We start from the raw sequence: 26,558 nt of genomic DNA on the forward strand, positions 1-26,558 counted from the left end.
ACCCCCAGGTGGTGAATTGGAGGAGACCACATCCACTTCGCTGATCCTCAACACAGGGGCCCCATAAGGGTGCGTGCTCAGCCCCATCCTGTACTCCCTGTTCACCCATGACTGCGTGGCAGCACACGCCTCCAACTCAATCATCAAGTTTGCGGACGACAAAACAGTAGTAGGCCTGATTACCAACAATGACGAGACCGCCTACAGGGAGGAGGTGAGGGCCCTGGGAGAGTGGTGTCAGGAAAATAACCTCTCACTCAACAAAACAAAAGAAGCTGATCTTGGACTTCAGGAAACAGCAGAGGGAGTACGTCCCTATCCACATCGAAGGGGCCACAGCGGAGGTGGAAAGCTTCAAGTTCAAGTTCCTCAGTGTACACATCACTGACGATCTGAAATGGTCCACCCACACAGACAGTGTGGTGAAGAAGTCAACCTGAGGAGGCTGAATAAATTTGGCTTGGCCTCTAAACCCCTCACAAACTTTTAAAGATGCACAAGTGAGAGCATCCTGTCGGGCTGTATCACCGCCTGGTAAGGCATCTGCACCGCCCGCAACTGCAGGGCTCTCCAGAGGGTGGTGTGGTCCTCCAGGACACCTACATCACCCAATGTCACAGGAAGGCCAAAAAGATCGTCAAGGACATCAACCACCTGAGCCACTGCCTGTTCACCCCGCTATCATCCAGAAGGCGAGGTCAGTACAGGTGCATCAAAGCTGGGACCGAGAGACTGAATAACAGCTTCTATCTCAAGGCCATCAGACTGTTAAACAGCCATCCCTATTCAGCTAGCAGCCGGTTACTCAACCCTGCACCTTAGAGGCTGCTGCCCTATAGACAGACACAGAATCACTGGCCACTCCAATAGCAGCCGGTTACTCAACCCTGCACCTTAGAGGCTGCTGCCCTATAGACAGACACAGAATCACTGGCCACTTTAATGTGTACATACCGCTTTACTCATCTCATATGTATATACTGTATTCTATACTACTGTATTTTAGTCAATGCCACTCCGACATTGCTTTATCTAATATTTATATAGTACATAATTCCAGAATTGTACTTTTAGATTTGTGTATGTATTGTATTGTTGTGAATCGTTTTTAGATACTACTGCACTACTGCGGCAGGTAGCCTAGTGGTTAGAGCGTTGAGCCAGTAACCGAAAGGTTTTATTTTTATTTATTTGATATATTTCACCTTTATTTAACCAGGTAGGCCAGTTGAGAACAAGTTCTCATTTACAACTGCGACCTGGCCAAGACAGAGCAAAGCATTGCGACACAAACACAGAGTTACACATGGGACAAACAAACATACAGTCAATAACACAATAGAAAAGTATTCTCCGACAGGTTGCTAGATCGAATCCCTGAGCTGACTAGGTAAAAATCTGTTGTTCTGAACAAGGCAGTTAACCCACTGTTCCCTGGTAGTTCGTCATTGTAAATAAGAATTTGTTCTTAACTGACTTGCCTAGCTAAATAAAGGTTAAATAAAATAGATACTACTGCACTGTTGGAGCTAGGAACACAAGCATTTTGCTACACCTTCAATGACCAATAATATTTGATTTAAATCTCAGGTGCCACCTACTGCTGCTGTGCCCTTAAGCAAGGCACTTGACCCATAATCTGATCCAGGGGGAAACAAACCACACATACCTTCATAAAATAAATGAAGTTGTATTGGTATTAGTTTTGTAAATACATGAAATCCTGCAAGTCACTGCCATGATTATGAAACTGTAATTTAACAATTATTGAACTCCAAAGATATTCTGAAATTTGTCCTGTGTTTTAATGGTAAGCTTATGGTTGATAACTTGTACAGCGAAGTGAACTTTGGTTCTGTAATTTCCTGCACCACAGACAGATGGCATGGTTGCATGCTTGTTAACATTTCAGCATTGAAACCTTATGGTTCCCAGTAAAATACGGGAAATTCAAAATTTGACATTTATTAAGATCACAAAGTTAAACTTGACCTTTGCCCTAAAAAGTGTTTCTGTCTGCCCCTGAATTAAGAGAGAGTAAGTGTTGAACAAGTGCTCTACTTACTAGTTAAAAGTCGATAACTCAGTTTTACACGACTCGTCAAATCTTATCCCACTGAGGTGTGGTCTTAATTTTTATTTCAGCATATAGAATGATTTATAAAGCATTTATAAGCATATAGAAACATTTATAAGAATTTACAAAGGGTTATTCATTAAAGTTATTATACAGTGTTACCCGAAAAAGAACCTCTCCAATCCAGATTGCTCTTGTTGTTTTGTAGTGGACCGTTAACCCTTTTGATGAATGGAAACCCATATTTGATTTGTTGATCATGACATTTTTTGAAAGCAACAATTAGGAGGTTACATTGGTTTGGAAAAATAAATGGAGAAATAGTTCTCCATGTGTCATTGATGGAAGAATGTATTTTACCATGTCAACATATTCCTCAATGGGATATCGTAATCCACTCAAAACATTATTAAAATGTAATTTTTTGTGACGCTAACGCCAAACTAAATCAAATCAAACTTTATTTGTATAGACTTTACCGTGAAATGCTTACTTACAAGTCCTTAACCAACAATGCAGCTCAAGAAAAAGAAAATATTTACCAAGTAGGCTAAAATAAAAAGTCACAATAGATAAATAACAGGTAACACAGGGGATAAGAATAGACAGTAGTAATGAGGCTATATACAGGGGGTACCGAGTCAGTGTGCAGGGGTACAGGTTAGTAATGAGGCTATATACAGGGGGCACCGGTACCGAGTCAGTGTGCAGGGGTACAGGTTAGTAATGAGGCTATATACAGGGGGTACTGAGTCAGTGTGCAGGGGTACAGGTTAGTTGAGGTAATCTGTACATGTAGGTGGGGGCGAAGTGACAATGTAAATTGTCCGGTGGCGATTTTTTTGAATTGTTCAGCAGTCTAACGGCTTACGGGTAGAAGCTGTTGAGGAGCCTTTTGGTCCTAGACTTGGTGCTCCGGTACCACTTGCCGTTCGGTAGCAGAGAAAACACTGTACGATATGACGCAAATGAAAGATTTGTATTTCACAGTGAAAAGGATCACTATACTTGGGGGTTGATGTGCCGAATGGCATCATGTTGTGGATGCTACAGTGTACAGCATTGCTATATTAGTAGCTGTAGTGCCAGTTTAATGTATAGCACCAGTATAGCCTTGACGTGAAAACGACCTAATATGACGACAAGCAGTAATATGTTTATGTGCATAGTATACACATGTTCTGAAGCCCTTACACATTGTTGACATTGCAGTCATTCAAGCTGATTGCATGTAGAGAGTCCACACCTTACCATGTTTTACCCAGAAAGGTATCATTTACATTTACATTTACGTCATTTAGCAGACGCTCTTATCCAGAGCGACTTACAAATTGGTGCATTCACCTTATGATATCCAGTGGAACAACCACTTTACAATAGTATCAGTCTCTGCTGTGTACATTATCACTAAGTTTAGTGCATTTTTTAAAGAGGAAGTAGGAGAAAGGGAAAAAAACATTAAATGTTGTGTAATTACATGCATTGAGGGGATGGACATTGATTCCATGTTAAAAGCCACTACATTAATGTCCAACAACTCAATACTGTCAACCTGATCTCTGACACAGGAACCTGTGAAGCATAGTGTACGTACATTGTGTATTGATTTGTGTCGTCAAATCTTTTATGATCTTTCACGGCACAAATTGACAAAGCAGTTATTGTTGGGGGTTAACTGCCTTGCTGAAGGGCAGATTTTTCCGCCTTGCCGGCTTGGGGATTTGAACCAGCAACCTTTCGGTTACTGGCCCGACACTCTTAAGCACTAGGGCCAACTGCCGTAGACCTATAGGTCCTGAATCAGTATTAACAGTTCTTATCTACAAGTAGGATATCTACAATTAGCCTATGTTTCCCTGACTTGTATTATATTTATAAGATATATAACACATACAAGATGCATATCCTAAACCTGGCCATAGCAAATTAGGAAAACCAAAACGTGCACACGGGGGCCAGGAGCGAGTTTGGGAAACCCTGTTGTAGGCTACATGTTTTGCGCAATGGGGAAAGCGATGTCCTTGGGCATGCGCGGTAGCATGTGCATACTAGAGGCATTTAAATCTTATGGTAAACATCTCCGAACGTTTACAAGCTGACATTCTTTGGAGAGCGCACGTAAAGATGATGGTATGGGTAACATGGATGTTTACTACATTTGCCGCAGGACTTTTTGCAATTCTGGTATTCCAAAGGATGACTTACCCATTGTTTTGGGAGGATTTGATTTATTACCTAAACCTACGGAAGGTTGGAAAGGCGTTGAAGTCTCGTATGCAGAGAGGAGTCATCACTTACCTCGACAGCTTCCTTTATCAGGCAAAGAAGATGCCTGACAAGGCTTTCATAGTGTTTGAGGGTCAAACGCTCACTTACCAGGACGTTGATAAAAGAAGCAACCAATTTGCTAAAGTTTTCAGAACAAAAGGTGGCTTGAAGAAGGGTGATATTGTCGCTCTTCTGATGAGCAATGAGCCTGATTTTATTTGTGTGTGGTTCGGACTCAGTAAACTGGGCTGCGAGGTCGCTTTCCTCAATTTCAATATCAAATCCAAATCGCTCCTATATTGTTTTGAAAGTTGTGGAGCGAAATCGCTCGTCGTAGGCGCAGGTAATTATTGCTGTCAATCAAGATAGTGTCAAAAAAAGTGTTAAGTATTTGACGTTTGTCTACTTGCATTTTCAGAATATGTAACAAGCTCAAACATATGCACGACGTCTTGCACGATTTGGGCATGTTGAATCACGTTCACATTTGAATGTCATAACTTCATATTAGGAGAGGAAGGAAACATTGCATAATTACTCCAATGTTTTTGAATGTAGTAAAGCTGTATGGTTTGATGTAACGTACAGTTCCGCAACTGTGTTGCGTATCAATGTGCACTGGTGGTTGTAAATATACATATTTTTTATAATAATGAGGGTGATACTGTAATCTGAGGGTCAATGTAGGCTGTTGTATTCAACACCCGTGGACACATAGGGATACGGTTAGTATACATACATACATCTCCTGAATGTGAAACGGATCTTCAATAGCATTTCATGGACAGTGATTTATATTGAATATAACCTTTATTCCCAGTTGAGCACATAGTAATATAAAATATTGTTATTTTACAGATTTACAGTTAGTTCATTGCGAGAGGCCAAAGTTCTTCTGAGCATTGCAAAGGATAACTAGATTAAGTTAGTATGCATAGAAGAGGCTTGTGTTTCTAGTCATAGTACCAAAACACTTCAAATCAGCCACCATAGCATGTCGTCATGCACGTTATTGCTCAAATAAGAGATTGAACGGCATTGAGCAATTTATCCATACTCTCCCAGTTTTGCTTAAATCTACTGTATTCAAAATATTCTAGTCTTCTTATTCAGTAGAGGCTTTTCACATCATGCTCATGACATTGTAGAGGTCAATCTCTCTATGTACTATAATCTCACGGCAGGAATGAAATATTTAAAGTGCATGCACAACTAAGGCCCTTACTCAATTCAACTGGCTTTAAGTTTGCTTTGAATAATGTCTTATGTAAACGAGGGTAGGTATTTTGTTTTAGTTATAATGCCTTATGTGAACGAGGGTAGGACTTTTTTTGTATCTTACTTTTGATGTCATATATTTTAGCTTGTAGCAGCAGGGAATGTACTGTATATTTCCAAATAGAGCCTTACAAGTAATCCCCAGCTAGGGTTGCAACATTTTGGTAACGTTCCCAGGTTCTCCAGAAAACCTGGTTGGAGGATTCCTGATTTCCTGCTTATTCCCTCCTGGTTCCTGGAATCTTCTGACAAGGATTTCCAAAAACATGGGAATTTTGGTAAAAGTTAGTGGAATTTTGCAACCCTACCCCCAACATTCACATTTAGTTTTTTCTCTCACACACAGATTTGGTGAGTTCGCTGGGCGAGGTGTTACCCTCCCTAAAGGAGAATGCCATTGAGGTGTGGGTCACGGACATTGGCTGCCCTCATGAAGGGGTCAACACGTTACTGGACAAGGTGGAGCAGGCCTCAGACATGGCCTTACCTGACTGTCCTAGAGCTGACCTCATGTCCAACTTCCTGTTCATCTTCACATCAGGAACAACCGGTAGTACACTAATCCTTACAACAACAAAAAAATCTAAATTGAAGGTATTTGTTGATTTTTTTGTTGTTGTTGTTGAACAGATAGAGGGATATAGAGAGAGGTTGTGTCAAAGAGCAGTAGGCTGGATTCGATCCTCTGCTGAAACTATAGACTCATTACCACAAGACCAACCAGACCACAGTAGTATGCTATTCTGATACGGGCAACTTCATATCAGGAAGAACAGGTCGACTCCAAAAGATGCTGTGAATGCTTACACTAAACTATAGCGCTGGCAGCTTAACAAATGATTTAGAGAATGTATGTCATTTATATGGCTTCCTCCAGAGGCGACAGTAACCATAAATAAAATAAAAAATAATAAAAAACTGGAATCTGAAAACTCTATTTGCAATTGCATTGTAAATGTTTAATTTATTTTGATGTCGACTTAAATATGCGTGCGTGGTCATTACTCCATATCTTAAACATTGGTCTGAAGGCAAAAGGTGAATGGATGGGAATTTGCATAGATACGGAAACATAGTATCTGAAATAAAATAATTTGCCTGGATATCAATGCAAACGTTTGCACGAAGACGGAAACTAGCCTACAGCTATTGTCAGAGAACATAAGGGAAGATAACCTAAATGTCTGTCTGCCAATTCCCTGCGATAGAGGCCCGAGAAGGGAAAATAGCTATGGGTACCCTATTGCACTAGGTTGAAAACAGTTTTTCCACACCGAAAGGCTCAAGTCAACAGCATGTCTATTAAACCGGACAGATTTCTCTAATTTATTCCAAGCTGGCACCACACGCTCACTTTTAACAGCTCTGTTCAACACCAATATAATGAGGGGTTTTCCTAGCCAACCCGGGTTCCCAAGGAGAGATGTATTTCACAGTGTCTGAAACAACTTAATTTTTACTGAGAAGGAAATGTGTTTCAAATTGATATCAAGCTGGCTTTTTCTTCGGTGTCTAGTACTGGTGAATTTGTGCTAAATGTGTATAAATGGCTGCCAATGCCCCTCCTTTACCAGAGGTTTTCCATGGCTTTACCGGGACAAGGCTTTACCAAGACAGGGCTTTACCAGGGATCCACGCAGTAGTAAAACAAGACCCACACCCTGTTAAAAGAGACGGGCCACTTCCAAGAATGTTGCTGAACCTTGACCTTTACTGTAGACTTCATAAAAGAGACATCGGAGGCCTTAAGGTAAATTGTATTTTGGTGTGGACCTAGAAGTCAGAGAGGGACTACCTGGACTTGTCCAATAAGAAACGGTCATTTTAGTTTTCCGTTGCAAAATGTAAAAAAACTGTTTTTGCAGTTTGCGGCTTTGCCACATTGGATGAAGCCGATCTCTTCTGATGAAACATTGTTCATGTCCAAATTGTTATCATTTCATTGTGCTATAACTGGTTGAGCGAGGGTGGCAGCTGGCTAGCTATAGTTATAGCACAATGAAATGATAACAATTTAGACATGAACCAGGGCGACGGGGGGGCGGCTAGCCGGGCAGGGCAGGGCACCGACGGGGGGGGCGGCGGCTAGCCCAGCCAGGCAGGGCGGCAACGGGGGGCGGCTAGCCCAGCCGGGCAGGGCGGCGACGGGGGGAGGGGGCGGCTAGACTCGTGGTTAGAGCGTTGGGCCCATAATCGAAAGGTTGCTCGTTCAGATCCCTGAGCTGAAAGGTGTCTGTTGATCTGCCCTTGTTGCTCCACAGGGTTTCTGTCAGGAATGGCTGATCCCTGGCTGTGACCCCACTCTCTGAGTGTCTCCGGGGGGAGTTGGGATATGCAGTGAAACAGGACAGACATAAGTACCTCCTGTTTGACCTTTGTCCAACCAATGCTGCACTCTATTCTCATACTTTCAGTCGAGTTTTGTTCATGCAGATACAATAAACATAACTGTTGGTGCTGTGTGCCTTTGGCAGTTCGAGGGAAAAGCTTTAAAACTCTTCAGTAGAAATCAATGATGTCATAATATGAGAATGTTTAATGTCACGTGGCCGTTATGAGTGGTGTAGTTTTCATCCGCTCCGTGGTGTTTTCCCATTGGTACAGATCTATGATCAACTTCCCCTCCCTCAATCCTATCCTTAACCATTAGTGGGGAGAATACAAAACTGACCCAAGATCAGCATCTCTAGAGGCATCTTCACTGTACTCTTTTTTTTTTGTCTTTCAGGACTTCCTAAGGCAGCCCGGGTGGGACATCTCAAAGCCGTCATGTGCATGGCCTTCCTTCGTCTGTGCGGGGCCCGTTCGGATGACAACATTTACATCACTCTGCCCCTATACCACATGACCGCCTCTCTTCTGGGTATTGGTGGATGCATACAGCTTGGTGAGGAATACTTTTCAATACGCTCTTCCTCCTGATACGTTTGAAGGCCACAGCTTGTCATCAGAAGTCACACTAAACAGGACTAAAAATATTATGTCATTGAATTGAGACTGGTAAACTGTAATGCACTTTTAAATTCGAGTTCCCTTAGCAGAGGTGACTGTACTTGTAGCAGAGGCTGTATCACTAATTCAGTAGACTGCAGTGCATACGCAGAGTAACAAACTGCACCTGTTCCAGGTTCCATAACAGACATGGCTTCAGATAATGAACTATTACAACTGTTTGCTTTAGCCTGCCTGAATTGCCAGGTGGGAGGGGTTTGCACTTTTGAGACTTTTCTATTGGTTTCATTGCAGTCGGCAAGTTCAATCAAGCACGTATACAGTGTTTTTTATATATTTTTTTATATATCTATATATATATTAACCCAGGTTGGCTCCCCATATCTGTTGCCACATATACATTAGCGTACAGACCAGTGGTTCCCAAATGACAGGCCTTTTCCTGCTGTTCCTTCTTCCTGCTGTTGGGTTGGGTTGCCTGTCAGCTCCTCCCAGGTCATGAATTCAAAACAAGGTTTTCTGTTTTGTCTGGATGGTCACGAGCGCAGTCCAAAAAAAAGTTGTGAGTTCTAGAACCAAAGGAAGTCCAGAACTACCTCGGTCAAGGTTCCTATTTTCTCAATGGGGATTGTTTGACTGGTTCCCAGCTGGCTAACTAGATTTCCCACAGTGTAATTTTAGCATGGAGGGAAAAGATGTGGCAGTGGGGGAATCTGACAAAAGTCGCACAATTCCTGGAAGTGCAACCATACATACCCGTGTGTTGTAGATTCTGGGGTTAGGATGTGGTAGCAGAAAACCAAAAGTATCATGGGTGTCTATATTGCCGTAGGGTTAGTAGGGTTAGGCACTTCAACATGATGTCATAGTCTCATTTCAACAATAGTAAATACAGTGTAGGACAGTGTAGGACTCTCTAAATGTGCCATCCACCCGAAACAAAGGTCCTATCAAAGGTAAAGAGATGATGAATATGTTAAAATGCATGACGAATATGTTAAAACGCGTGACGAATATGTTAAAACGCATGTTAAAACGCGTGACGAATATGTTAATACGCATGTTAAAACGCGTGACGAATATGTTAAAACACATGATCACTGTTGGTGGGGGAGGATTATCTAATTTACAAACTTAAAGTGAAATAAACTTTTATTTGTGTTGTTATGGTGACTAATGTAACGTTACTCTAACATGTCTTTTCTTTTGTTGGGTTTCCAGGGGCAACGTGTATATTGAAAAAGAAGTTTTCTGCCAGTCAATTTTGGAAAGACTGCGTGAAACATAATGTGACCGTATTTCAATACGTCGGAGAGCTCTGTCGCTACCTGGTCAACCAACCTGTGGTAAGACCTGATATTCATCACTCTGATTTCGTCTTGGGTTTTTCCACTCACTTTTCACAAGTTATTTAGTTAAACTAGTCTCTTGAGTAGGCCGAGGTGAGAAGATTTGGATTTGACTCTAGCCGTGAACGCCACCATGTGCTAACCCAGTGCTGGGCTAGGACAAAAACCTGCACACCCTGTGGGTCTCCAGGACAAGGATTAAAGAGATTACTTCTATAATATCACAGTACACTACTAGTATATTGTAGGTCGTACAGGGTAAAACCTCAAGTTGCCTTTACAATTAAGTAACTACACTAAGTAACAGTGTTGTAGTTACATAACTGCTTTGTAATTCCTCAGTAATAGATTATGAGTGTTTTTTGTGTTGTCTGTTTCTGTAGGTCCCTGAGGAGAGGGCCCACAAAGTGCGTGTTGCCGCAGGGAGTGGTCTGAGGGCAGATGTATGGAGGGAGTTTGCCAGACGCTTTGGGAAGATCAATGTCCGGGAAGCCTACGGTTTAACTGAGGCCAGCATTGGCTTTGTCAACTACACCAATGAAATAGGACCCATCGGAAGGGCGGGCTACTTCAACAAGGTCAGGCATGGGGCACTTTGCTTTGTAGTTAACTGGGATAGACTTCGATAACTTCGATACCCAAACGATTAAACTCACAGACGTGCTACGCTGGACGTAGAACTTATGCAGCGTGTGAGACGCTCCTGTTCATGTAACCCTTTTCCTGCAGTCAACGACCAAAAGCGCCCTCTTTGTCCTCATGGGTGGAATTTTATTAATATATTTCATCATAAACAAATATTATTTTTAAAAAGACAACGAAAATCTGGTGTTTCTATGTCAAGCAGTTTTGTTATTTTTCAGTCTTCTGTGATGTGTATATAAAGTGTAATATTGGGATCCAAACTCAAAATGTAATACATTTAAACTCTATATCTGACATGGTACAGGTGTCTTCTTTTCTTTCAGCCCATAACCATGTGTGTGAGATGTATACATTTGTTTCAAAGTAGATTTGTTTAGGACTACTAAGAATCACTCTGTGTGACCCTGATTTAACCCACTCAGTAAAAGGTTCAATTAAATCTGGGCATAAGCAGCGGCTCCATGAGCTGCAGGCTACTCAGTGTAAATTACTCTGGTTCTATTTTTTTTTGGTTCTATGTGGTTTGCGCTCTGCTCACGCCGGCGAAAAGCTCTGCGGACAGTTTTGCACTGTTTACCCGAGGGCCGCACTGTTTGCCCGAGGGCCGCACTGTTTGCCCGAGGGCCGCACTGTTTGCCCGAGGGCCGCACTGTTTGCCCGAGGGCCGCACTGTTTGCCCGAGGGCCGCACCGCTGTTTGCCCGAGGGCCGCACCGCTGTTTACCCGAGGGCCGCACCGCTGTTTACCCGAGGGCCGCACCGCTGTTTACCCGAGGGCCGCACCGCTGTTTACCCGAGGGCCGCACCGCTGTTTACCCGAGGGGCCATACACAGACCTTTTGTGTGGCAGGTGCACAAACTCATTCAGAAATTATGATTTAGATCATTTAATTACATAAAAGCAACTGATGTAATTAAATAACTTGTATTACAGTGTGTTCAGAACAACGACAAAAACGGTATACTTTAGCGAATGGAAGGGCAAAAGGGCATGTTCTCTGCCCCGGTGCCTGGTTTTCCAGACACCCCATGTAACCCTAACCCTCCCCTGTTATTCTGTCTGAAAGGTCATATTTGACCAGATGATTCTGTGTGTTTCCATAAAAGGCAGGGCCAGAGTATTGTAAAGTAGAGTAATCCAGAACGTCTTGTTGGTTTTTAGTTGTCGAGATTTAACTGCTGCTAAATGGAACACGAAGCATGGCGCACACAGAGAATGATACACACAGAGAATGATACACACAGAGAATGATACCCACAGAGAATGATACACACAGAGAATGATACACACAGAGAATGATACACACAGAGATCGATGCGCTGTTGATTCATGTCCTCTCTTCATGTTTCTCCAACTAAAAACCAACAGCATTATCTGTATTAACAGTGTGTCGGCCTGTCTGTGAGCGTCGGCCTGTCTGTGAGCGTCGGCCTGTCTGTGAGCGTCGGCCTCTGTGCGCGTCGGCCTCTCTGTGCGCGCCGGCCTGTCCTGTGTATCTTTTATCCTACTAATACTGATTATTTCTTGCCCCATCTTTTCCACTTTTTGTTTCATTGTTATGCAGCTTAATATGCCCTTTGAGTTCTTGAGTTGTGATCCCCAAACATATGAGCCGATACGGACCAACTCAGGACGATGTGTCAAAGCAAATAAAGGTAAGCAAAGGTTTCTAAAATAGGATCATTTCTGATGATGGCTCTTATGCACTATTTGATGTACAGCTTCATAGAATTGCATTAATTTTTGTGTGTGTGTGTGTGTGTGTGTGTGTGTGTGTGTGTGTGTGTGTGTGTGTGTGTGTGCATAAATGCATGTCTGATTGCCTGGGTTTGAAACAAGATCCCACTGAGCTAAAGGCTCGGGATGGGTTCAGGGATTTATAAACGCTATAACAGATATGTATGAAATATACCCTCAAATAAAAGGTTACATTCTGTACTGTCGCCTCATATATATATATACATACATACATACATACATACATACATACATACATACATACATACACACATTAATATATACACCTGCCTGTTTGTGTCCGCAGGAGAGACGGGCCTCCTGGTGGCCCCGGTGTCGGTCATGAATCCTTTCCTGGGGTACGCTGGGAATACGCTTCAGTCAGAGAAGAAGCTCCTCAGGGACGTGTTCAAGGAGGGAGACGTGTACTTTAACACCGGAGACCTCATGCTTCAGGACCACAGAGACTTTGTCTACTTCCGTGACCGTATCGGAGATACCTTCAGGTAAAGTGGAAGTAGCCTATGCAGTATTTCTCAACGGATTTTTTTTAAAAGGATAGTTCAGTTCATATATATATTTTTTAAAAGGATAGTTCAGTTCATATATATATTTTTAAAAGGATAGTTCAGTTCATATATATATATATTTTTAAAGGATAGTTCAGTTCATATATATATATTTTTAAAAGGATAGTTCAGTTCATATATATCTTTTTTAAAAGGATAGTTCAGTTCATATATATATTTTTTAAAGGATAGTTCAGTTCATATATATATTTTTTAAAGGATAGTTCACTTCATATATATATATATATATATATATATATATATATATTTTTTTTTTAAAGGATAGTTCAGTTCATATATTTTTTTTTTAAAGGATAGTTCAGTTCATATATTTTTTTTTTAACGGATAGTTCAGTTCATATATATATTTTTTTAAAGGATAGTTCAGTTCATATATATATTTTTTAAAGGATAGTTCAGTTCATATATATATATTTTTTTTAAAGGATAGTTCACTTCATATATATATATATATTTTTTTTAAAGGATAGTTCAGTTCATATATATTTTTTTTTTTAAAGGATTGTTCAGTTCATATATATATTTTTTAAAGGATTGTTCGGTTCATATATATATTTTTAAAAGGATAGTTCGGTTCATATATATATTTTTAAAAGGATAGTTCGGTTCATATATATATTTTTAAAAGGATAGTTCGGTTCATATATATATTTTTTTAAAGGATAGTTCAGTTCATATATATATTTTTTAAAGGATAGTTCATTTATATATTTTTTAAAGGATAGTTCAGTTCATATATATATATATTTTTTTTAAAGGATAGTTCAGTTCATATATATATTTTTTAAAGGATTGTTCGGTTCATATATATATTTTTAAAAGGATAGTTCGGTTCATATATATATTTTTAAAAGGATAGTTCGGTTCATATATATATTTTTTTAAAGGATAGTTCGGTTCATATATATATTTTTTTAAAGGATAGTTCAGTTCATATATATATTTTTTAAAGGATAGTTCATATATATATTTTTTAAAGGATAGTTCAGTTCATATATATATATATTTTTTTTAAAGGATAGTTCAGTTCATATATATATATATTTTTTAAAGGATAGTTCAGTTCATATATATATATATTTTTTAAAGGATAGTTCAGTTCATATATATTTTTTAAAGGATAGTTCAGTGCTTGTCAGACGTGCGTTCAAAGTACTTGTTTTCTTTCAAATATGTTGGGTTGACCTGGGTCGGGTCTTTTGGTTGACCTGGGTCGGGTTCTTTTGGGTTGACCTGGGTCGGGTCTTTTGGGTTGACCTGGGTCGGGTCTTTTGGGTTGACCTGGGTCAGGTCTTTTGGGTTGACCTGGGTCAGGTCTTTTGGGTTGACCTGGGTCAGGTCTTTTGGGTTGACCTGGGTCGGGTCTTTTGGGTGACCTGGGTCGGGTCTAAAATAAGAATTTGTTCTTAACTGACTTGCCTAGTTAAATAAAGGTCAAATAAAAAATGACAATATCAAGCTTGTGACTGCATTTGCAGTTTGTTTTGGTTATGTTTCAGATTATTTAGTGCCCAAAAGAAATGAATGGTAAAAAAAAATGGAATGTGTAACTTTCTCACAATTATTCAGGATTTATTCGTGATTATCCGTAATCATGGTAGCATCCACATTGATGTAGAAGTGTTCAGAAACAGTCTATTTTTATTTACAATAAAAGTGACTCCAAAATAACACAACATTAATTACCATTTCATTTCTGTTGGGCACAATATAATCTGAAACACAAACAATAAGTGCATCCAACAAATTTGGACACGCATATATATACATATATCTGTTTTCCCGTTTAGAAATTAATGTATCTAGTCCAAATTTGTTGGATGCACTTATTGTTTGTGTATATATATATATATATATGAAAAGACCCTCAAATAAAAGGTGACATTCTGTACTGTCTCCTCATATGAAACATTTGATCCAAAATGCCAGAGTATAGAGCCAAATTTAAAAGTTGTAGTTTCACTGTCCAAATACATACGTAGGGGACTGTGTGTGTTATATATATATATACTGCTCAAAAAAATAAAGGTAACACTTAAACAACACATCCTAGATCTGAATGAAAGAAATAATCTTATTAAATACTTTTTTCTTTACATAGTTGAATGTGCTGACAACAAAATCACACAAAAAATAATCAATGGAAATCCAATTTATCAACCCATGGAGGTCTGGATTTGGAGTCACACTCAAAATTAAAGTGGAAAACCACACTACAGGCTGATCCAACTTTGATGTAATGTCCTTAAAACAAGTCAAAATGAGGCTCAGTAGTGTGTGTGGCCTCCACGTGCCTGTATGACCTCCCTACAACGCCTGGGCATGCTCCTGATGAGGTGGCGGATGGTCTCCTGAGGGATCTCCTCCCAGACCTGGACTAAAGCATCCGCCAACTCCTGGACAGTCTGTGGTGCAACGTGGCATTGGTGGATGGAGCGAGACATGATGTCCCAGATGTGCTCAATTGGATTCAGGTCTGGGGAACGGGCGGGCCAGTCCATAGCATCAATGCCTTCCTCTTGCAGGAACTGCTGACACACTCCAGCCACATGAGGTCTAGCATTGTCTTGCATTAGGAGGAACCCAGGGCCAACTGCACCAGCATATGGTCTCACAAGGGGTCTGAGGATCTCATCTCTGTACCTAATGGCAGTCAGGCTACCTCTGGCGAGCACATGGAGGGCTGTGCGGCCCCCCAAAGAAATGCCACCCCACACCATAACTGACCCACTGCCAAACCGGTCATGCTGGAGGATGTTGCAGGCAGCAAAACGTTCTCCACGGCGTCTCCAGACTCTGTCACATGTGCTCAGTGTGAACCTGCTTTCATCTGTGAAGAGCACAGGGCGCCAGTGGCGAATTTGCCAATCTTGGTGTTCTCTGGCAAATGCCAAACGTCCTGCACAGTGTTGGGCTGTAAGCACAACCCCCACCTGTGGACGTCGGGCCCTCATACCACCCTCATGGAGTCTGTTTCTGACCGTTTGAGCAGACACATGCACATTTGTGGCCTGCTGGAGGTCATTTTGCAGGGCCCTGGCAGTGCTCCTCCTGCTCCTCCTTGCACAAAGGCGGAGGTAGCGGTCCTGCTGCTGGGTTGTTGCCCTCCTACGGCCTCCTCCACGTCTCCTGATGTACTGGCCTGTCTCCTGGTAGCGCCTCCATGCTCTGGACACTACGCTGACAGACACAGCAAACCTTCTTGCCACAGCTTGCATTGATGTGCCATCCTGGATGAGCTGCACTACCTGAGCCACTTGTGTGGGTTGTAGACTCCGTCTCATGCTACCACTAGAGTGAAAGCACCGCCAGCATTCAAAAGTGACCAAAACATCAGCCAGGAAGCATAGGAACTGAGAAGTGGTCTGTGGTCCCCACCTGCAGAACCACTCCTTTATTGGGGGTGTCTTGCTAATTGCCTATAATTTCCACCTGTTGTCTATTCCATTTGCACAACAGCATGTGAAATTTATTGTCAATCAGTGTTGCTTCCTAAGTGGACAGTTTGATTTCACAGAAGTGTGATTGACTTGGAGTTACATTGTGTTGTTTAAGTGTACCCTTAATTTTTTTGAGCAGTGTATATAGTATAAACAGTGTATCTATGCAACCAATGGTGTGGGATGTGGACATATCTCCAACACAAGATCATGTACGAATTTCCCCCAATTTCTTTTTTTTTTGTGGGGGGGGACAAACATTACTTTAAACATTTTGTTTGTAAATAATTTGCTGAACTCTGTCTACCAGTAGTCACACAATGTACCTATTGATTTTATACAGTATCTCTTAGTAGGAAGCCTTTGCATTAGGAACACAGAAGTTGTTGCAGATTACCAGGAGTTTTTATGAGTAGTTAGGATATTTGCCTTGATTGATTGAAGGAATCTAGCCTGGGTACCAGACTGTTCAACAAGGCTACATTGTTGCTATGGCAAGACATTGACTTGTTCCCCTAAAGCAGAAACAGACTGGTAACCAAGTAACCAAGGGGGCCTCCCGAGTGGCGCAGCGGTCTAAGGCATCACTACAGACCCGGGTTCGATCCCAGGCTGTGTCGCAGCCGGCCGTGACCGGGAGACCCATGAGGCGGCACACAGTTGGCCCAGCGTCGTCCAGGTTAGGGGAGGGTTTGGCTGGCCGGGATGTCTTGTCCCATTACGCTCTATTTTATGTATTTTTATTTCACCTTTATTTAACCAGGTAGGCCAGTTGAGAACAAGTTCTCATTTACAACTGTGACCTGGCCAAGAATAAAGCAAAGCAGTGTGACACAAACAACAACAGTTACACATGGAATAAACAATCGTACAGTCAATAACACAATAGAAAAAGTCTATATACAGTGTGTGCAAATGAGGTAATATTTGCGACTCCTTGTGATGGGCCAGGTGCATGCATGCTGACTTCAGTCTGCAGTTGTACGGTGTTTCCTCTCACACATTGGTGCGGCTGGCTTCCGGGTTAAGCGAGTAGTGTGTCGAGAAGCAGTGCGGCTTGTTTCGGAGGACGCATGGCTCTCTACCTTCGACCTCTCCAGAGTCCGTACAGGAGTTGCGGCGATGGGACAAGACTGTAACTACCAATTGGGGAGAAAAAGGGGTAAAAGTAACCAAGCTTTAAAGAGTCTGAATATTACAGCATACAGTATCTGTCATTTACCGTTTACATATGTGGCATCACCATCACCATGAGTCATTCCTCATTTTGTCTTCATCCACTGAGCTGAATTTGCCAATGCGATCAGCATGGGTCGTCCCCCTCTGTTGTTTCTCTCCATTCAAGCGTTCAATTGCTCAGGCATTCATCACGATGGCAGCCTTGCACGATGTTCCTGTTGTCCTTTAGTAGCTTCCCCTCCAGTCATGCAAATGAGCTCCTGAACCGAGGGAGACCCCACAGAGAATCAGGCACCGTTTGTCCCCTCCTTACTCTCCAGACTGGGTTCAAATACTATTTGAAATCATTTCAAATATGATAGCCAGGCTTAATTGAGCTTGCCTGACCCAATGGAACCAATACACTAACCGCAAAGTACACTTTGATCATCTGGCTCTCAAGGCAGTCGAAGGCAAACGCTTCAAAGTAGTTGAAAGATTCCTAAAAGTTTTTGAACCCAGGTCTGTTCCTCTACTCCTTCGCTTTAACTCTTTGGCATTTTGGTGGAAACTCCGGCTTGAGCCTAATCCAAGTTGGCAAACAGTGGCCAAGGGAAAGGCCTTTTTTTCCCCTTTTCACCTCTGACTACCCCTACCATTCCACGGTCCATTCACAAAATCCAGCAGAGTGACGCAAGGCCCTCCTCCAAGAGCGGACCAGACGTGGGCTCAAACAGTATTTGAAATCTTTCAAATACTTTGAGTGTTTGCTTTAGCCTTCCTGGAGTGCCAGGTGGGAGAGGTTTGCAGTTTTGGGAGTTTTCTATTGATTTCATTGCAGTCGGCAAGCTCAATCAAGACAGAGATATATATATATATATATATATTAGTATTTGAACCCCGGTCTGCTGTTAAGTTCAGATTGCTACACTCCATGTAAAATCAAGGACCCCCCCCACCTCCCTCATCCCCCATTCCCGATGCCACAGTTCCCAGAGGGGGTCCGACCCAAGGGCTTCATGGGAAGTGGTTACCATGATTAGAGGGATGAAAGACTTGTTAGGGGGTCAAAAGCTTCTGTCAGTTGAGCGTCCCCATGTCACAATGCCATCGCTTGTCTCCCCGTCCCTCTGCGCTTTGGCAAGGTTTGGTGTATACGCAAGAATGACGCAGGACTGGGCAATGATCCACACAACTGCTTTGTTGCTACCTTGAAGACTGCAAGTCTTTTGGGATTGTGGTGTGTTTGTGCTGTGCTGTCTCCCCCCCAAACAATTTTAAAGTATTTGTCTGGCAAAATAATGCAGAGATTTTTAATTTTTTAACTAGGCAAGTCAGTTAAGAACAAATTCTTATTTACAATGACGGCCTAGGAACAGTGGGTTAACTGCCTTGTTCAGGAGCAGAACGACAGATTTTTACCTTGTCAGCTCGGAGATTCGATCTAGCAACATTTTGGTTACTGGCCCAATGCTCTAACCACTAGGCTACGCTGCCACCCCAGAATTGGGACATTAAGTTTCTTAACCTCTAAAATATTCCTATGTAAATGATTATTTTAAAGTGAATGGCGTGGTAATATCAATAGCTGGAATCTCTACATGTATTTTAAAAGGCATACAGTAGTACGGGCTTTACTCAGTTAAGTTTATTAAAGGGATAGTCCACCTAAATACTTTTATTACGTTTCCATACCTTGAAAGTAATCCTTTAATTTAGTGCCAATATTTCCAATTGATTTGAGATTGAGGCCAGATAGATGTCATGGAATATGGACTTAATGCCACTTGATGAAGGTTTGAGGAACTTTACGTTTATTTATTATAATTTGTCTTCCCCAAATTGGTAGTTTACAGTCTTGTCCCATTGCTGCAATTCCCGTACGGACTCGGGAGAGGCGAAGGTCGAGAGCTTTGCGTCCTCCGAAACACGACCCAGCCAAGCCGCATCGCTTCTTGACAACACTGCTCGCTTAACCCGGAAGCCGGCCACACCAATGTGTCGGAGGAAACACCGTAAACCTGGTGACTGATGTCAGCATGCTCCCGGCCCGGCAATGACATCCCGGCCCGGCCAGCCAAACCCTCCCCTAACCCGGACGACGCTGGGCAATTTGTGTGCCGCGTCATGGGTCTCCCGAACGAGGCCGGCTGCGATACAGCCCGGGATCGAACCCGGATCTGTAGTGACTCCTCAAGCACTGCCTTAGATGCAGTGCCTTAGACTGCTGTGCCACTCGGGAGGCCATTTTTGATTCGTCTAAAATCAGGTGAATTCTCTGTTAGTTCACCATAACTGGAGATGTACAGGATGTACAGCTCGCCCTGTGGAAGATCATGCTTTGGTATACAGAATGTAACTGTGGAAGGTGAATTATGGGTAACACCTTCTTTGATTCACCTTTTTATAACACATTATAAATGCACTTTTAGTAAAACCCTATAGTGTATCGTAAGACCTTGCTATAAACATTCATAACAGCTCATTTTGGCAGCCTTTTATAAATATCAATGCTTATTGCATTAAACACAGGTGGTGATATGAGTAAAACATGCTATGAGCATTCATTATAGCTCATGGTTCCTTAGAAGAGATGCATAAATTCCTGTTATGTATTTATAATGCATGGCAAAAATGTGGCTCTAAAGAACGTGTTAATGAATTATTTTGATATTTACAGTAGGATTGACAATGCAAAATCTGCATGGATGTCCGATAGTCTTGATCTTAGCTAGCTGAAATCACTTACATGCTTTCAGGGTGAGGTTTGCTCTCACCTCAACTCCTGTCTCTGACTGCGCCCTCCTGTCTCTGCCTGCGCCCTACTGTCTCTGCCTGCGCCCTCCTGTCTCTGCCTGCGCCCTCCTGTCTCTGCCTGCGCCCTCCTGTCTCTGCCTGCGCCCTCCTGTCTCTGCCTGCGCCCTCCTGTCTCTGCCTGCGCCCTCCTGTCTCTGCCTGCGCCCTCCTGTCTCTGCCTGCGCCCTCCTGTCTCTGCCTGCGCCCTACTGTCTCTGCCTGCGCCCTACTGTCTCTGCCTGCGCCCTACTGTCTCTGCCTGCGCCCTACTGTCTCTGCCTGCGCCCTACTGTCTCTGCCTGCGCCCTCCTGTCTCTGCCTGCGCCCTCCTGTCTCTGCCTGCGCCCTACTGTCTCTGCCTGCGCCCTACTGTCTCTGCCTGCGCCCTACTGTCTCTGCCTGCGCCCTCCTGTCTCTGACTGCGCCCTACTGTCCTTCTTTAAGATGAGGCTGCTTGCAGTTGTACCTTGTATCTATACTTATCTGTTGCTGCCATCTAGTGTTTAACATAGATAGGCAGGCTGAAAGGACTATGACTTGTAAATATGTTATTTGATTAAATGTATTGTTGCACAAATCTAGGTAAATAATTAAATATATGCAGTAGATTAATATATTAAATGTCATTTATTGTTGCATCCCTGAAAAAAGTTGGATGAATAAATGTTGACGCCTATCTAAAAAAACAATTATGCTAGCATTCTCACTCACCCATACCCATCATGCAGGCTGTTGCATTGCGAGCATTCAAGACACCAACAAAAATGTGCTGAATATTTCTGCATATCGTGAATTAAATAAACTGACTTTCTTCCTCCTAGGTGGAAAGGAGAGAATGTGGCCACCACAGAAGTTTCAGAGATTCTCGGAAGTTTGGAGTTCCTGCAGGAAGTGAACGTCTATGGCGTTACTGTGCCAGGTCAACATCCTTTCTGACATCATTAATACGTCTATGGTGTCACTGTGCCAAGTCATAGTTCTAGCTGACATCATTAGTACAAATAAATTGATTATTATATATATTCTTTTTTTATGGTACAGAGCAATATTGGACCTAGTTGAAAATGTTTGCCTAATATAACTTCAGTTTAGTATAATCATTATTATAGAACCATTTTAGCACCTTTTCTTGGCAAATGAATATGCAGGCCAAAATGTCTCACCACAAAACGTTATAGGGCAGCAGCTAGCCTAGCGGTTAAGAGCATTTGGTCAATAACCGAAAGGTTGCTAGTTCGAATCCCCCAGCCGACTAGGTAAAAAAATTGTCAACGTGCCCTTGAGCAAAGCACTTAACCCTGGTTCCTCTTGTAAGATGCTCTAGATAAGTGTCCGCTAAATTATATAAATGTTTATCTGATTCATACATGCTTAGTACCCCCGTCTTACAATGTGTTGCAACCGCATGATATGCATATAACGTTACCTAATTAGTTTTGTAAAATTGCCTTCGGCCCACATTGTGTCAACTGTATTGATTGGTGAAGATGGGATCACATGACATTTTGGTGAAAAACATTAAACAACATGTATGTAACATTTAGAAGTAGCCTTGACAGCCTCATAGGAGCAGGATGGAGCATGATGTACAAGTACACCCCCATGAAACTAGTCAATCACAGGGCCTTAGGCGGCAGGTAGCTAGCTAGTGGTTAGAGCGTTGGACTAGTGACCGAAAGGTTGCAAGATCGAATCCCCGAGCTGACAAGGTAAAAATCTGTTCTGCCCCTGAACAAGGCAGTTAACCCACTGTTCCTAGGCCATCATTGAAAATAATCATTTGTTCTTAACTGACTTACCGAGTTAAATAAAGGTAAAATCAAATTTAAAAACGTGAGATTCATTCTGTTCCTTGGCTGTCATTGAAAATAAGAATTTGTTCTTAACTGACTTGACTAGTTTAATAAATAAATTAAAAAAGTAAAAATCTCCTTAACGCTGAGTGCCAAGCAGAGACACATTGGGGCCCATTTGTACAGTCTTTGGTATGACTCGGTCAGTGCTCAAACTCCCAACCTTTCAATCTCACGACAGACACCCTAACAAGGCCACTAAGTTGGCGTGTAACGTTATCCTTATTGTTTATATACAGGTTATGAAGGCAGAGCAGGTATGGCAGCCATCGTCTTAAAGATGGACCAAAAGCTGGATGGTAAAAAACTCTACAACCATTTGGTCCAAAGTCTCCCCGCTTACTCGTGGCCCTGGTTTCTACGGATCCAGGTAAGACAATCCTGAAACCACATGTGTCCATTCAGAGAGAAATTATCCCCACACAAAACTGCAACTTATTTTAAAAACGTAATGAGTGACGACTTATAATGAACTGTGTGTGATTTTATACATAACGTTAATATACGGTTGGTACTGGAGTGTACCACCGTAATATGGATAAATCAATTAAATAGTTTGTTCTTGTCTTTGCAGAAACTGTATTGAAACCATGCTATAAATGCATACGATTCAATACAATAATCTTAAATGCATAGTTAAAAAAATTCACAATAAAAAGAACAATCCCTTCAACTCTAACCCAAAATATTGTTATATCACATTTAGAATTTCAACCCCCTGACCCTTTTCAACATAAACTCTGTCCTTTGTCTTCCATAGACATCCATAGATGTGACCGAGACCTTCAAGCAGCAGAAGAGGAAGTTGGTGCAGGAGGGCTTCAGTCCTGAGGCCGTTCAGGAGTCCCTGTATTTCTTGGACCTATCCCAGAGAGACTACGTCCCACTCACTCAGTCTCTGCATGATGACATCGTCTCCGGAAAGATACGGCTCTAGGCTGTTGAGTCAGTTCAGCAGGACTAAACAGAAAGGTGTATTTCTGATTTTATAACAGGTTTATATACAGTAGTGTTTAAAGGTGTTATTTACCCAGGAAGCCTCACTGACGGACTGTGTACTGTGCATCTGAGTTTCAGCCACGTTTTTTTTTTTCTTTGAATTTTAGTTTCCATTAAGGGATTATACAATATGGTCATTTTTATCAGATGCTTTTATCCAAAGCAATTTACAGTTAGCACCTGTATACAGTAAGACTGAGCCATCCGAGCCAGCAAAACCACATAGTTTACCTAAACGTTAATACCTCAAAAGTGGTCCAAAAAGAGTCCATATTTTGCACCGTCCATTGTGTACTGCTAGATGGAACATTAGGAGAATATGCAGGCCTCAATCCAACATGAAATGGAAAGGTTGAAAACGTCAAATTCTATCTAATTGAATTTAAATGTAATTACATTTTATGTCCTATGTGGCATCACATGCTGATCCGCATACCACGTTTCAGTCAGCACGTGCTACAGCAGGTTAACCCTTAAAGCTTGACTCATTTATGACCTGCAATTGTCTTTTCCTGTCCACAACTCTGGGCATGAATTATATCCCCAAATTAAGACTGAGTTTTTCCTGGTCATGAACAACTTCCAGCCATAAGTATGATTTACAAAGCTATTAAGTTATGGAAATGAATTAATGATTTTAAGACTTGCAACTGGTTTTTATCAAGTGTGACCACAGTGATTTAGTTCTTATCAATGGCAAATGTAATTTAACCTTTACTTAACCCGGGAAAAGACCCTTGAGGTTAGAAACCTCTTTTGCGATTGGTACCTGAGCAGGAAATGCAAAACTAACCCAGTTAATCCCACCATTTTAATCCACAGACCTTTTCAGAAACTAGCTGCTTTTGCATTACTACTATGTGACATTTTGAATAATGACCGTGCATATTGTATGTATGCCCTGGATAACGTGGATTATTTTGTGTTTATGATTAGGTATTAGATTATTGCATAGATTTTATGTGAATATATTTTGTGTGTGTGTTTATATATATATATGTATGTATGTATGTCTGACAATTTATTTTGCGGTTATGAAGATAATGTCATAACAGCACACGGGCGACTCACTTACAGTGAATTGCTACGACTCTAGACGTACATATCTGCATCCTGACATTCCTAAAAGTGTATATTGACCGACAGAAGGAACATTTTAGTTTAGGCATAAGGGTCAAAAAATGTATTCAGGTTACGTTTAGGTTAAATGAATTAAGGTTAGGTTTAGGAAGAGGGTTGAGGTTAGGTATCGTTTCAGTGAGGTTGTGGTAAGGGTTAGGGAAAGGCATACAAGTTGACTTTGGGTTAGCGTACTACCGTTCGCCACCATTCATTTTCTGATGGATGTAAATATATACAGCCATTCTTCTGGCCTTTTTATGTTTTGATTCCATCACTAATATCTCCAGTCATCCTAAATGTGGTGTTATAACATGTACTCTTGTCAAACAACATTACATTCCCATTGCCTTTGTTTCTGAGACCGTGCTAGGACATAATCTGTCTGTTGTCATCTTAAAAATTACACCCTGTTTTTAAAGTGATGTCTGACCCAGATTGATAAAAAATGATGTACATTATAACGTTCCTTTCAGTTGAAATAAACCATAGTATTTACATTGCAATGTGTGCCTGTGTGTATGTCTAGCTGTTTCACTCCTCTGTAAGTATGGCTATTCCCTGATAATACACATGTTGCATTATTGCTTACATAGACAGTAATTGCCTGTAGTTATTAGACAATATAATATATATATATATATTTCTAACACACGTTTGTCATTGGAATGATAAGTTATATCACCTGTTTAATATCCTGTTTCTGTCACTGTATTTCTCTCTCACAGAATAAAAAAAAATCTTCACAAAATGTAAAGTTACACTATGATGGTGTTTTCCTAATGGTATTTTGGACCTGTAACCCACTTTGAAGATTTTATTCATTTATTTATTTCACCTTTATTTATCCAGGTAAGCAAGTTGAGAACAAGTTCTCATTTACAATTGCGACCTGGCCAAGATAAAGCAAGCAGTTTGACACATACAACAACACAGAGTTACACATGGAGTAAAACAAACATACAGTCAATAATACAGTAGAAAAATATGTCTATATACAAAGTGAGCAAATGAGGTGAGATAAGGGAGGTAAAGGCAAAAAAGGCCATGGTGGCGAAGTAAATACAATATAGCAAGTAAAACACTGGAATAGTAGATTTGCAGTGGAAGAATGTGCAAAGTAGAAATAGAAATAATGGGGTGCAAAGGAGCAAAATAAATAAATGCAGTAGGGGAAGTGGTAGTTGTTTGGGCTAAATTATAGATGGGCTATGTTCAGGTGCAGTAATCTGTGTACTGCTCTGACAGCTGGTGCTTAAAGCTAGTGAGGGAGAGAAGTGTTTCCTGTTTCAGAGATTTTTGGAGTTCGTTCCAGTCATTGGCAGCAGAGAACTGGAAGGAGAGGCGGCCGAAGGAGGAATTGGCTTTGGGGGTGACCAGAGAGATATACCTGCTGGAGCGCATGCTACAGGTGGGTGCTGCTATGGTGACCAGCGAGCTGAGATAAGGAGGAACTTTACCTAGCAGGGTCTTGTAGATGACCTGGAGCCATTGGGTTTGGCGACGAATATGAAGCGAGGGCCAGCCAACGAGAGCGTACAGGTCACAGTGGTGGGTAGTATATGAAGCTTTGGTAACAAAACGGATGGCACTGTGATAGACTGCATCCAATTTATTGAGTAGGGTATTGGAGGCTATTTTCTAAATGACATCGCCGAAGTCGAGAATCGGTAGGATGGTCAGTTTTACGATGGTATGTTTGGCAGCATGAGTGAAAGATTCTTTGTTGCGAAATAGGAAGCCAATTCTAGATTTAATTTTGGATTGGAGATGTTTGATGTGAGTCTGGAAGGAAAGTTTACAGTCTAACCAGACACCTAGGTATTAGTAGTTGTTTACATATTCTAAGTCAGAACCGTCCAGAGTAGTGATGCTGGACGGGTGGGCAGGTGCAGGCAGCGATCGGTTGAAGAGCATGCATTTAGTTTTACTTGTATTTAAGAGCAGTTGGAGGCCACGGAAGGAGAGTTGTATGGCATTGAAGCTCGTCTGGAGGGTAGTTAACACAGTGTCCAAAGAAGGGCCAGAAGTATACAGAATGGTGTCGTCTGCGTAGAGGTGGATCAGAGACTCACCAGCAGCAAGAGCGACATCATTGATGTATACAGAGAAAAGAGTCGTCCCAAGAATTGAACCCTGTGGCACCCCCATAGAGACTGCCAGAGGCCCGGACAACAGGCCCTCCGATTTGACACACAGAACTCTATCGGAGAAGTAGTTGGTGAACCAGGCGAGGCAATCATTTGAGAAACCAAGGCTATTGAGTCTGCCGATGAGGATGTGGTGATTGACAGAGT

The 26,558-nt window shown here is 41.7% G+C and overlaps 1 protein-coding gene across 2 annotated transcripts; it reads left to right on the forward strand.

Annotated features, from left to right (window-relative positions):
- Nucleotides 1-4,077: 4,077 nt before the first annotated feature.
- On the forward strand, nt 4,078-24,767 carry LOC106571805 (long-chain fatty acid transport protein 6). Of its 2 annotated transcripts, none has more exons than XM_014145272.2 (10): nt 4,078-4,688; nt 5,970-6,173; nt 8,352-8,510; nt 9,797-9,921; nt 10,308-10,502; nt 12,134-12,224; nt 12,614-12,812; nt 21,112-21,209; nt 22,383-22,513; nt 22,904-24,767. In XM_014145272.2, exons 1-10 carry the CDS (start codon nt 4,145-4,147, stop codon nt 23,078-23,080), a joined length of 1,923 nt encoding a protein of 640 aa, XP_014000747.2. In that variant the 5' UTR covers nt 4,078-4,144; the 3' UTR covers nt 23,081-24,767. The 2 variants fall into 2 exon arrangements, with proteins under 2 accessions (XP_014000747.2, XP_014000755.2); XM_014145280.2 differs by having other exon boundaries at nt 4,091-4,207.
- Nucleotides 24,768-26,558: the final 1,791 nt, after the last annotated feature.

The sequence above is a fragment of the Salmo salar genome, chromosome ssa01 (assembly GCF_905237065.1).
Source record: "Salmo salar chromosome ssa01, Ssal_v3.1, whole genome shotgun sequence".
In the NCBI taxonomy this organism is placed as follows: Eukaryota; Metazoa; Chordata; class Actinopteri; order Salmoniformes; family Salmonidae; genus Salmo; species Salmo salar.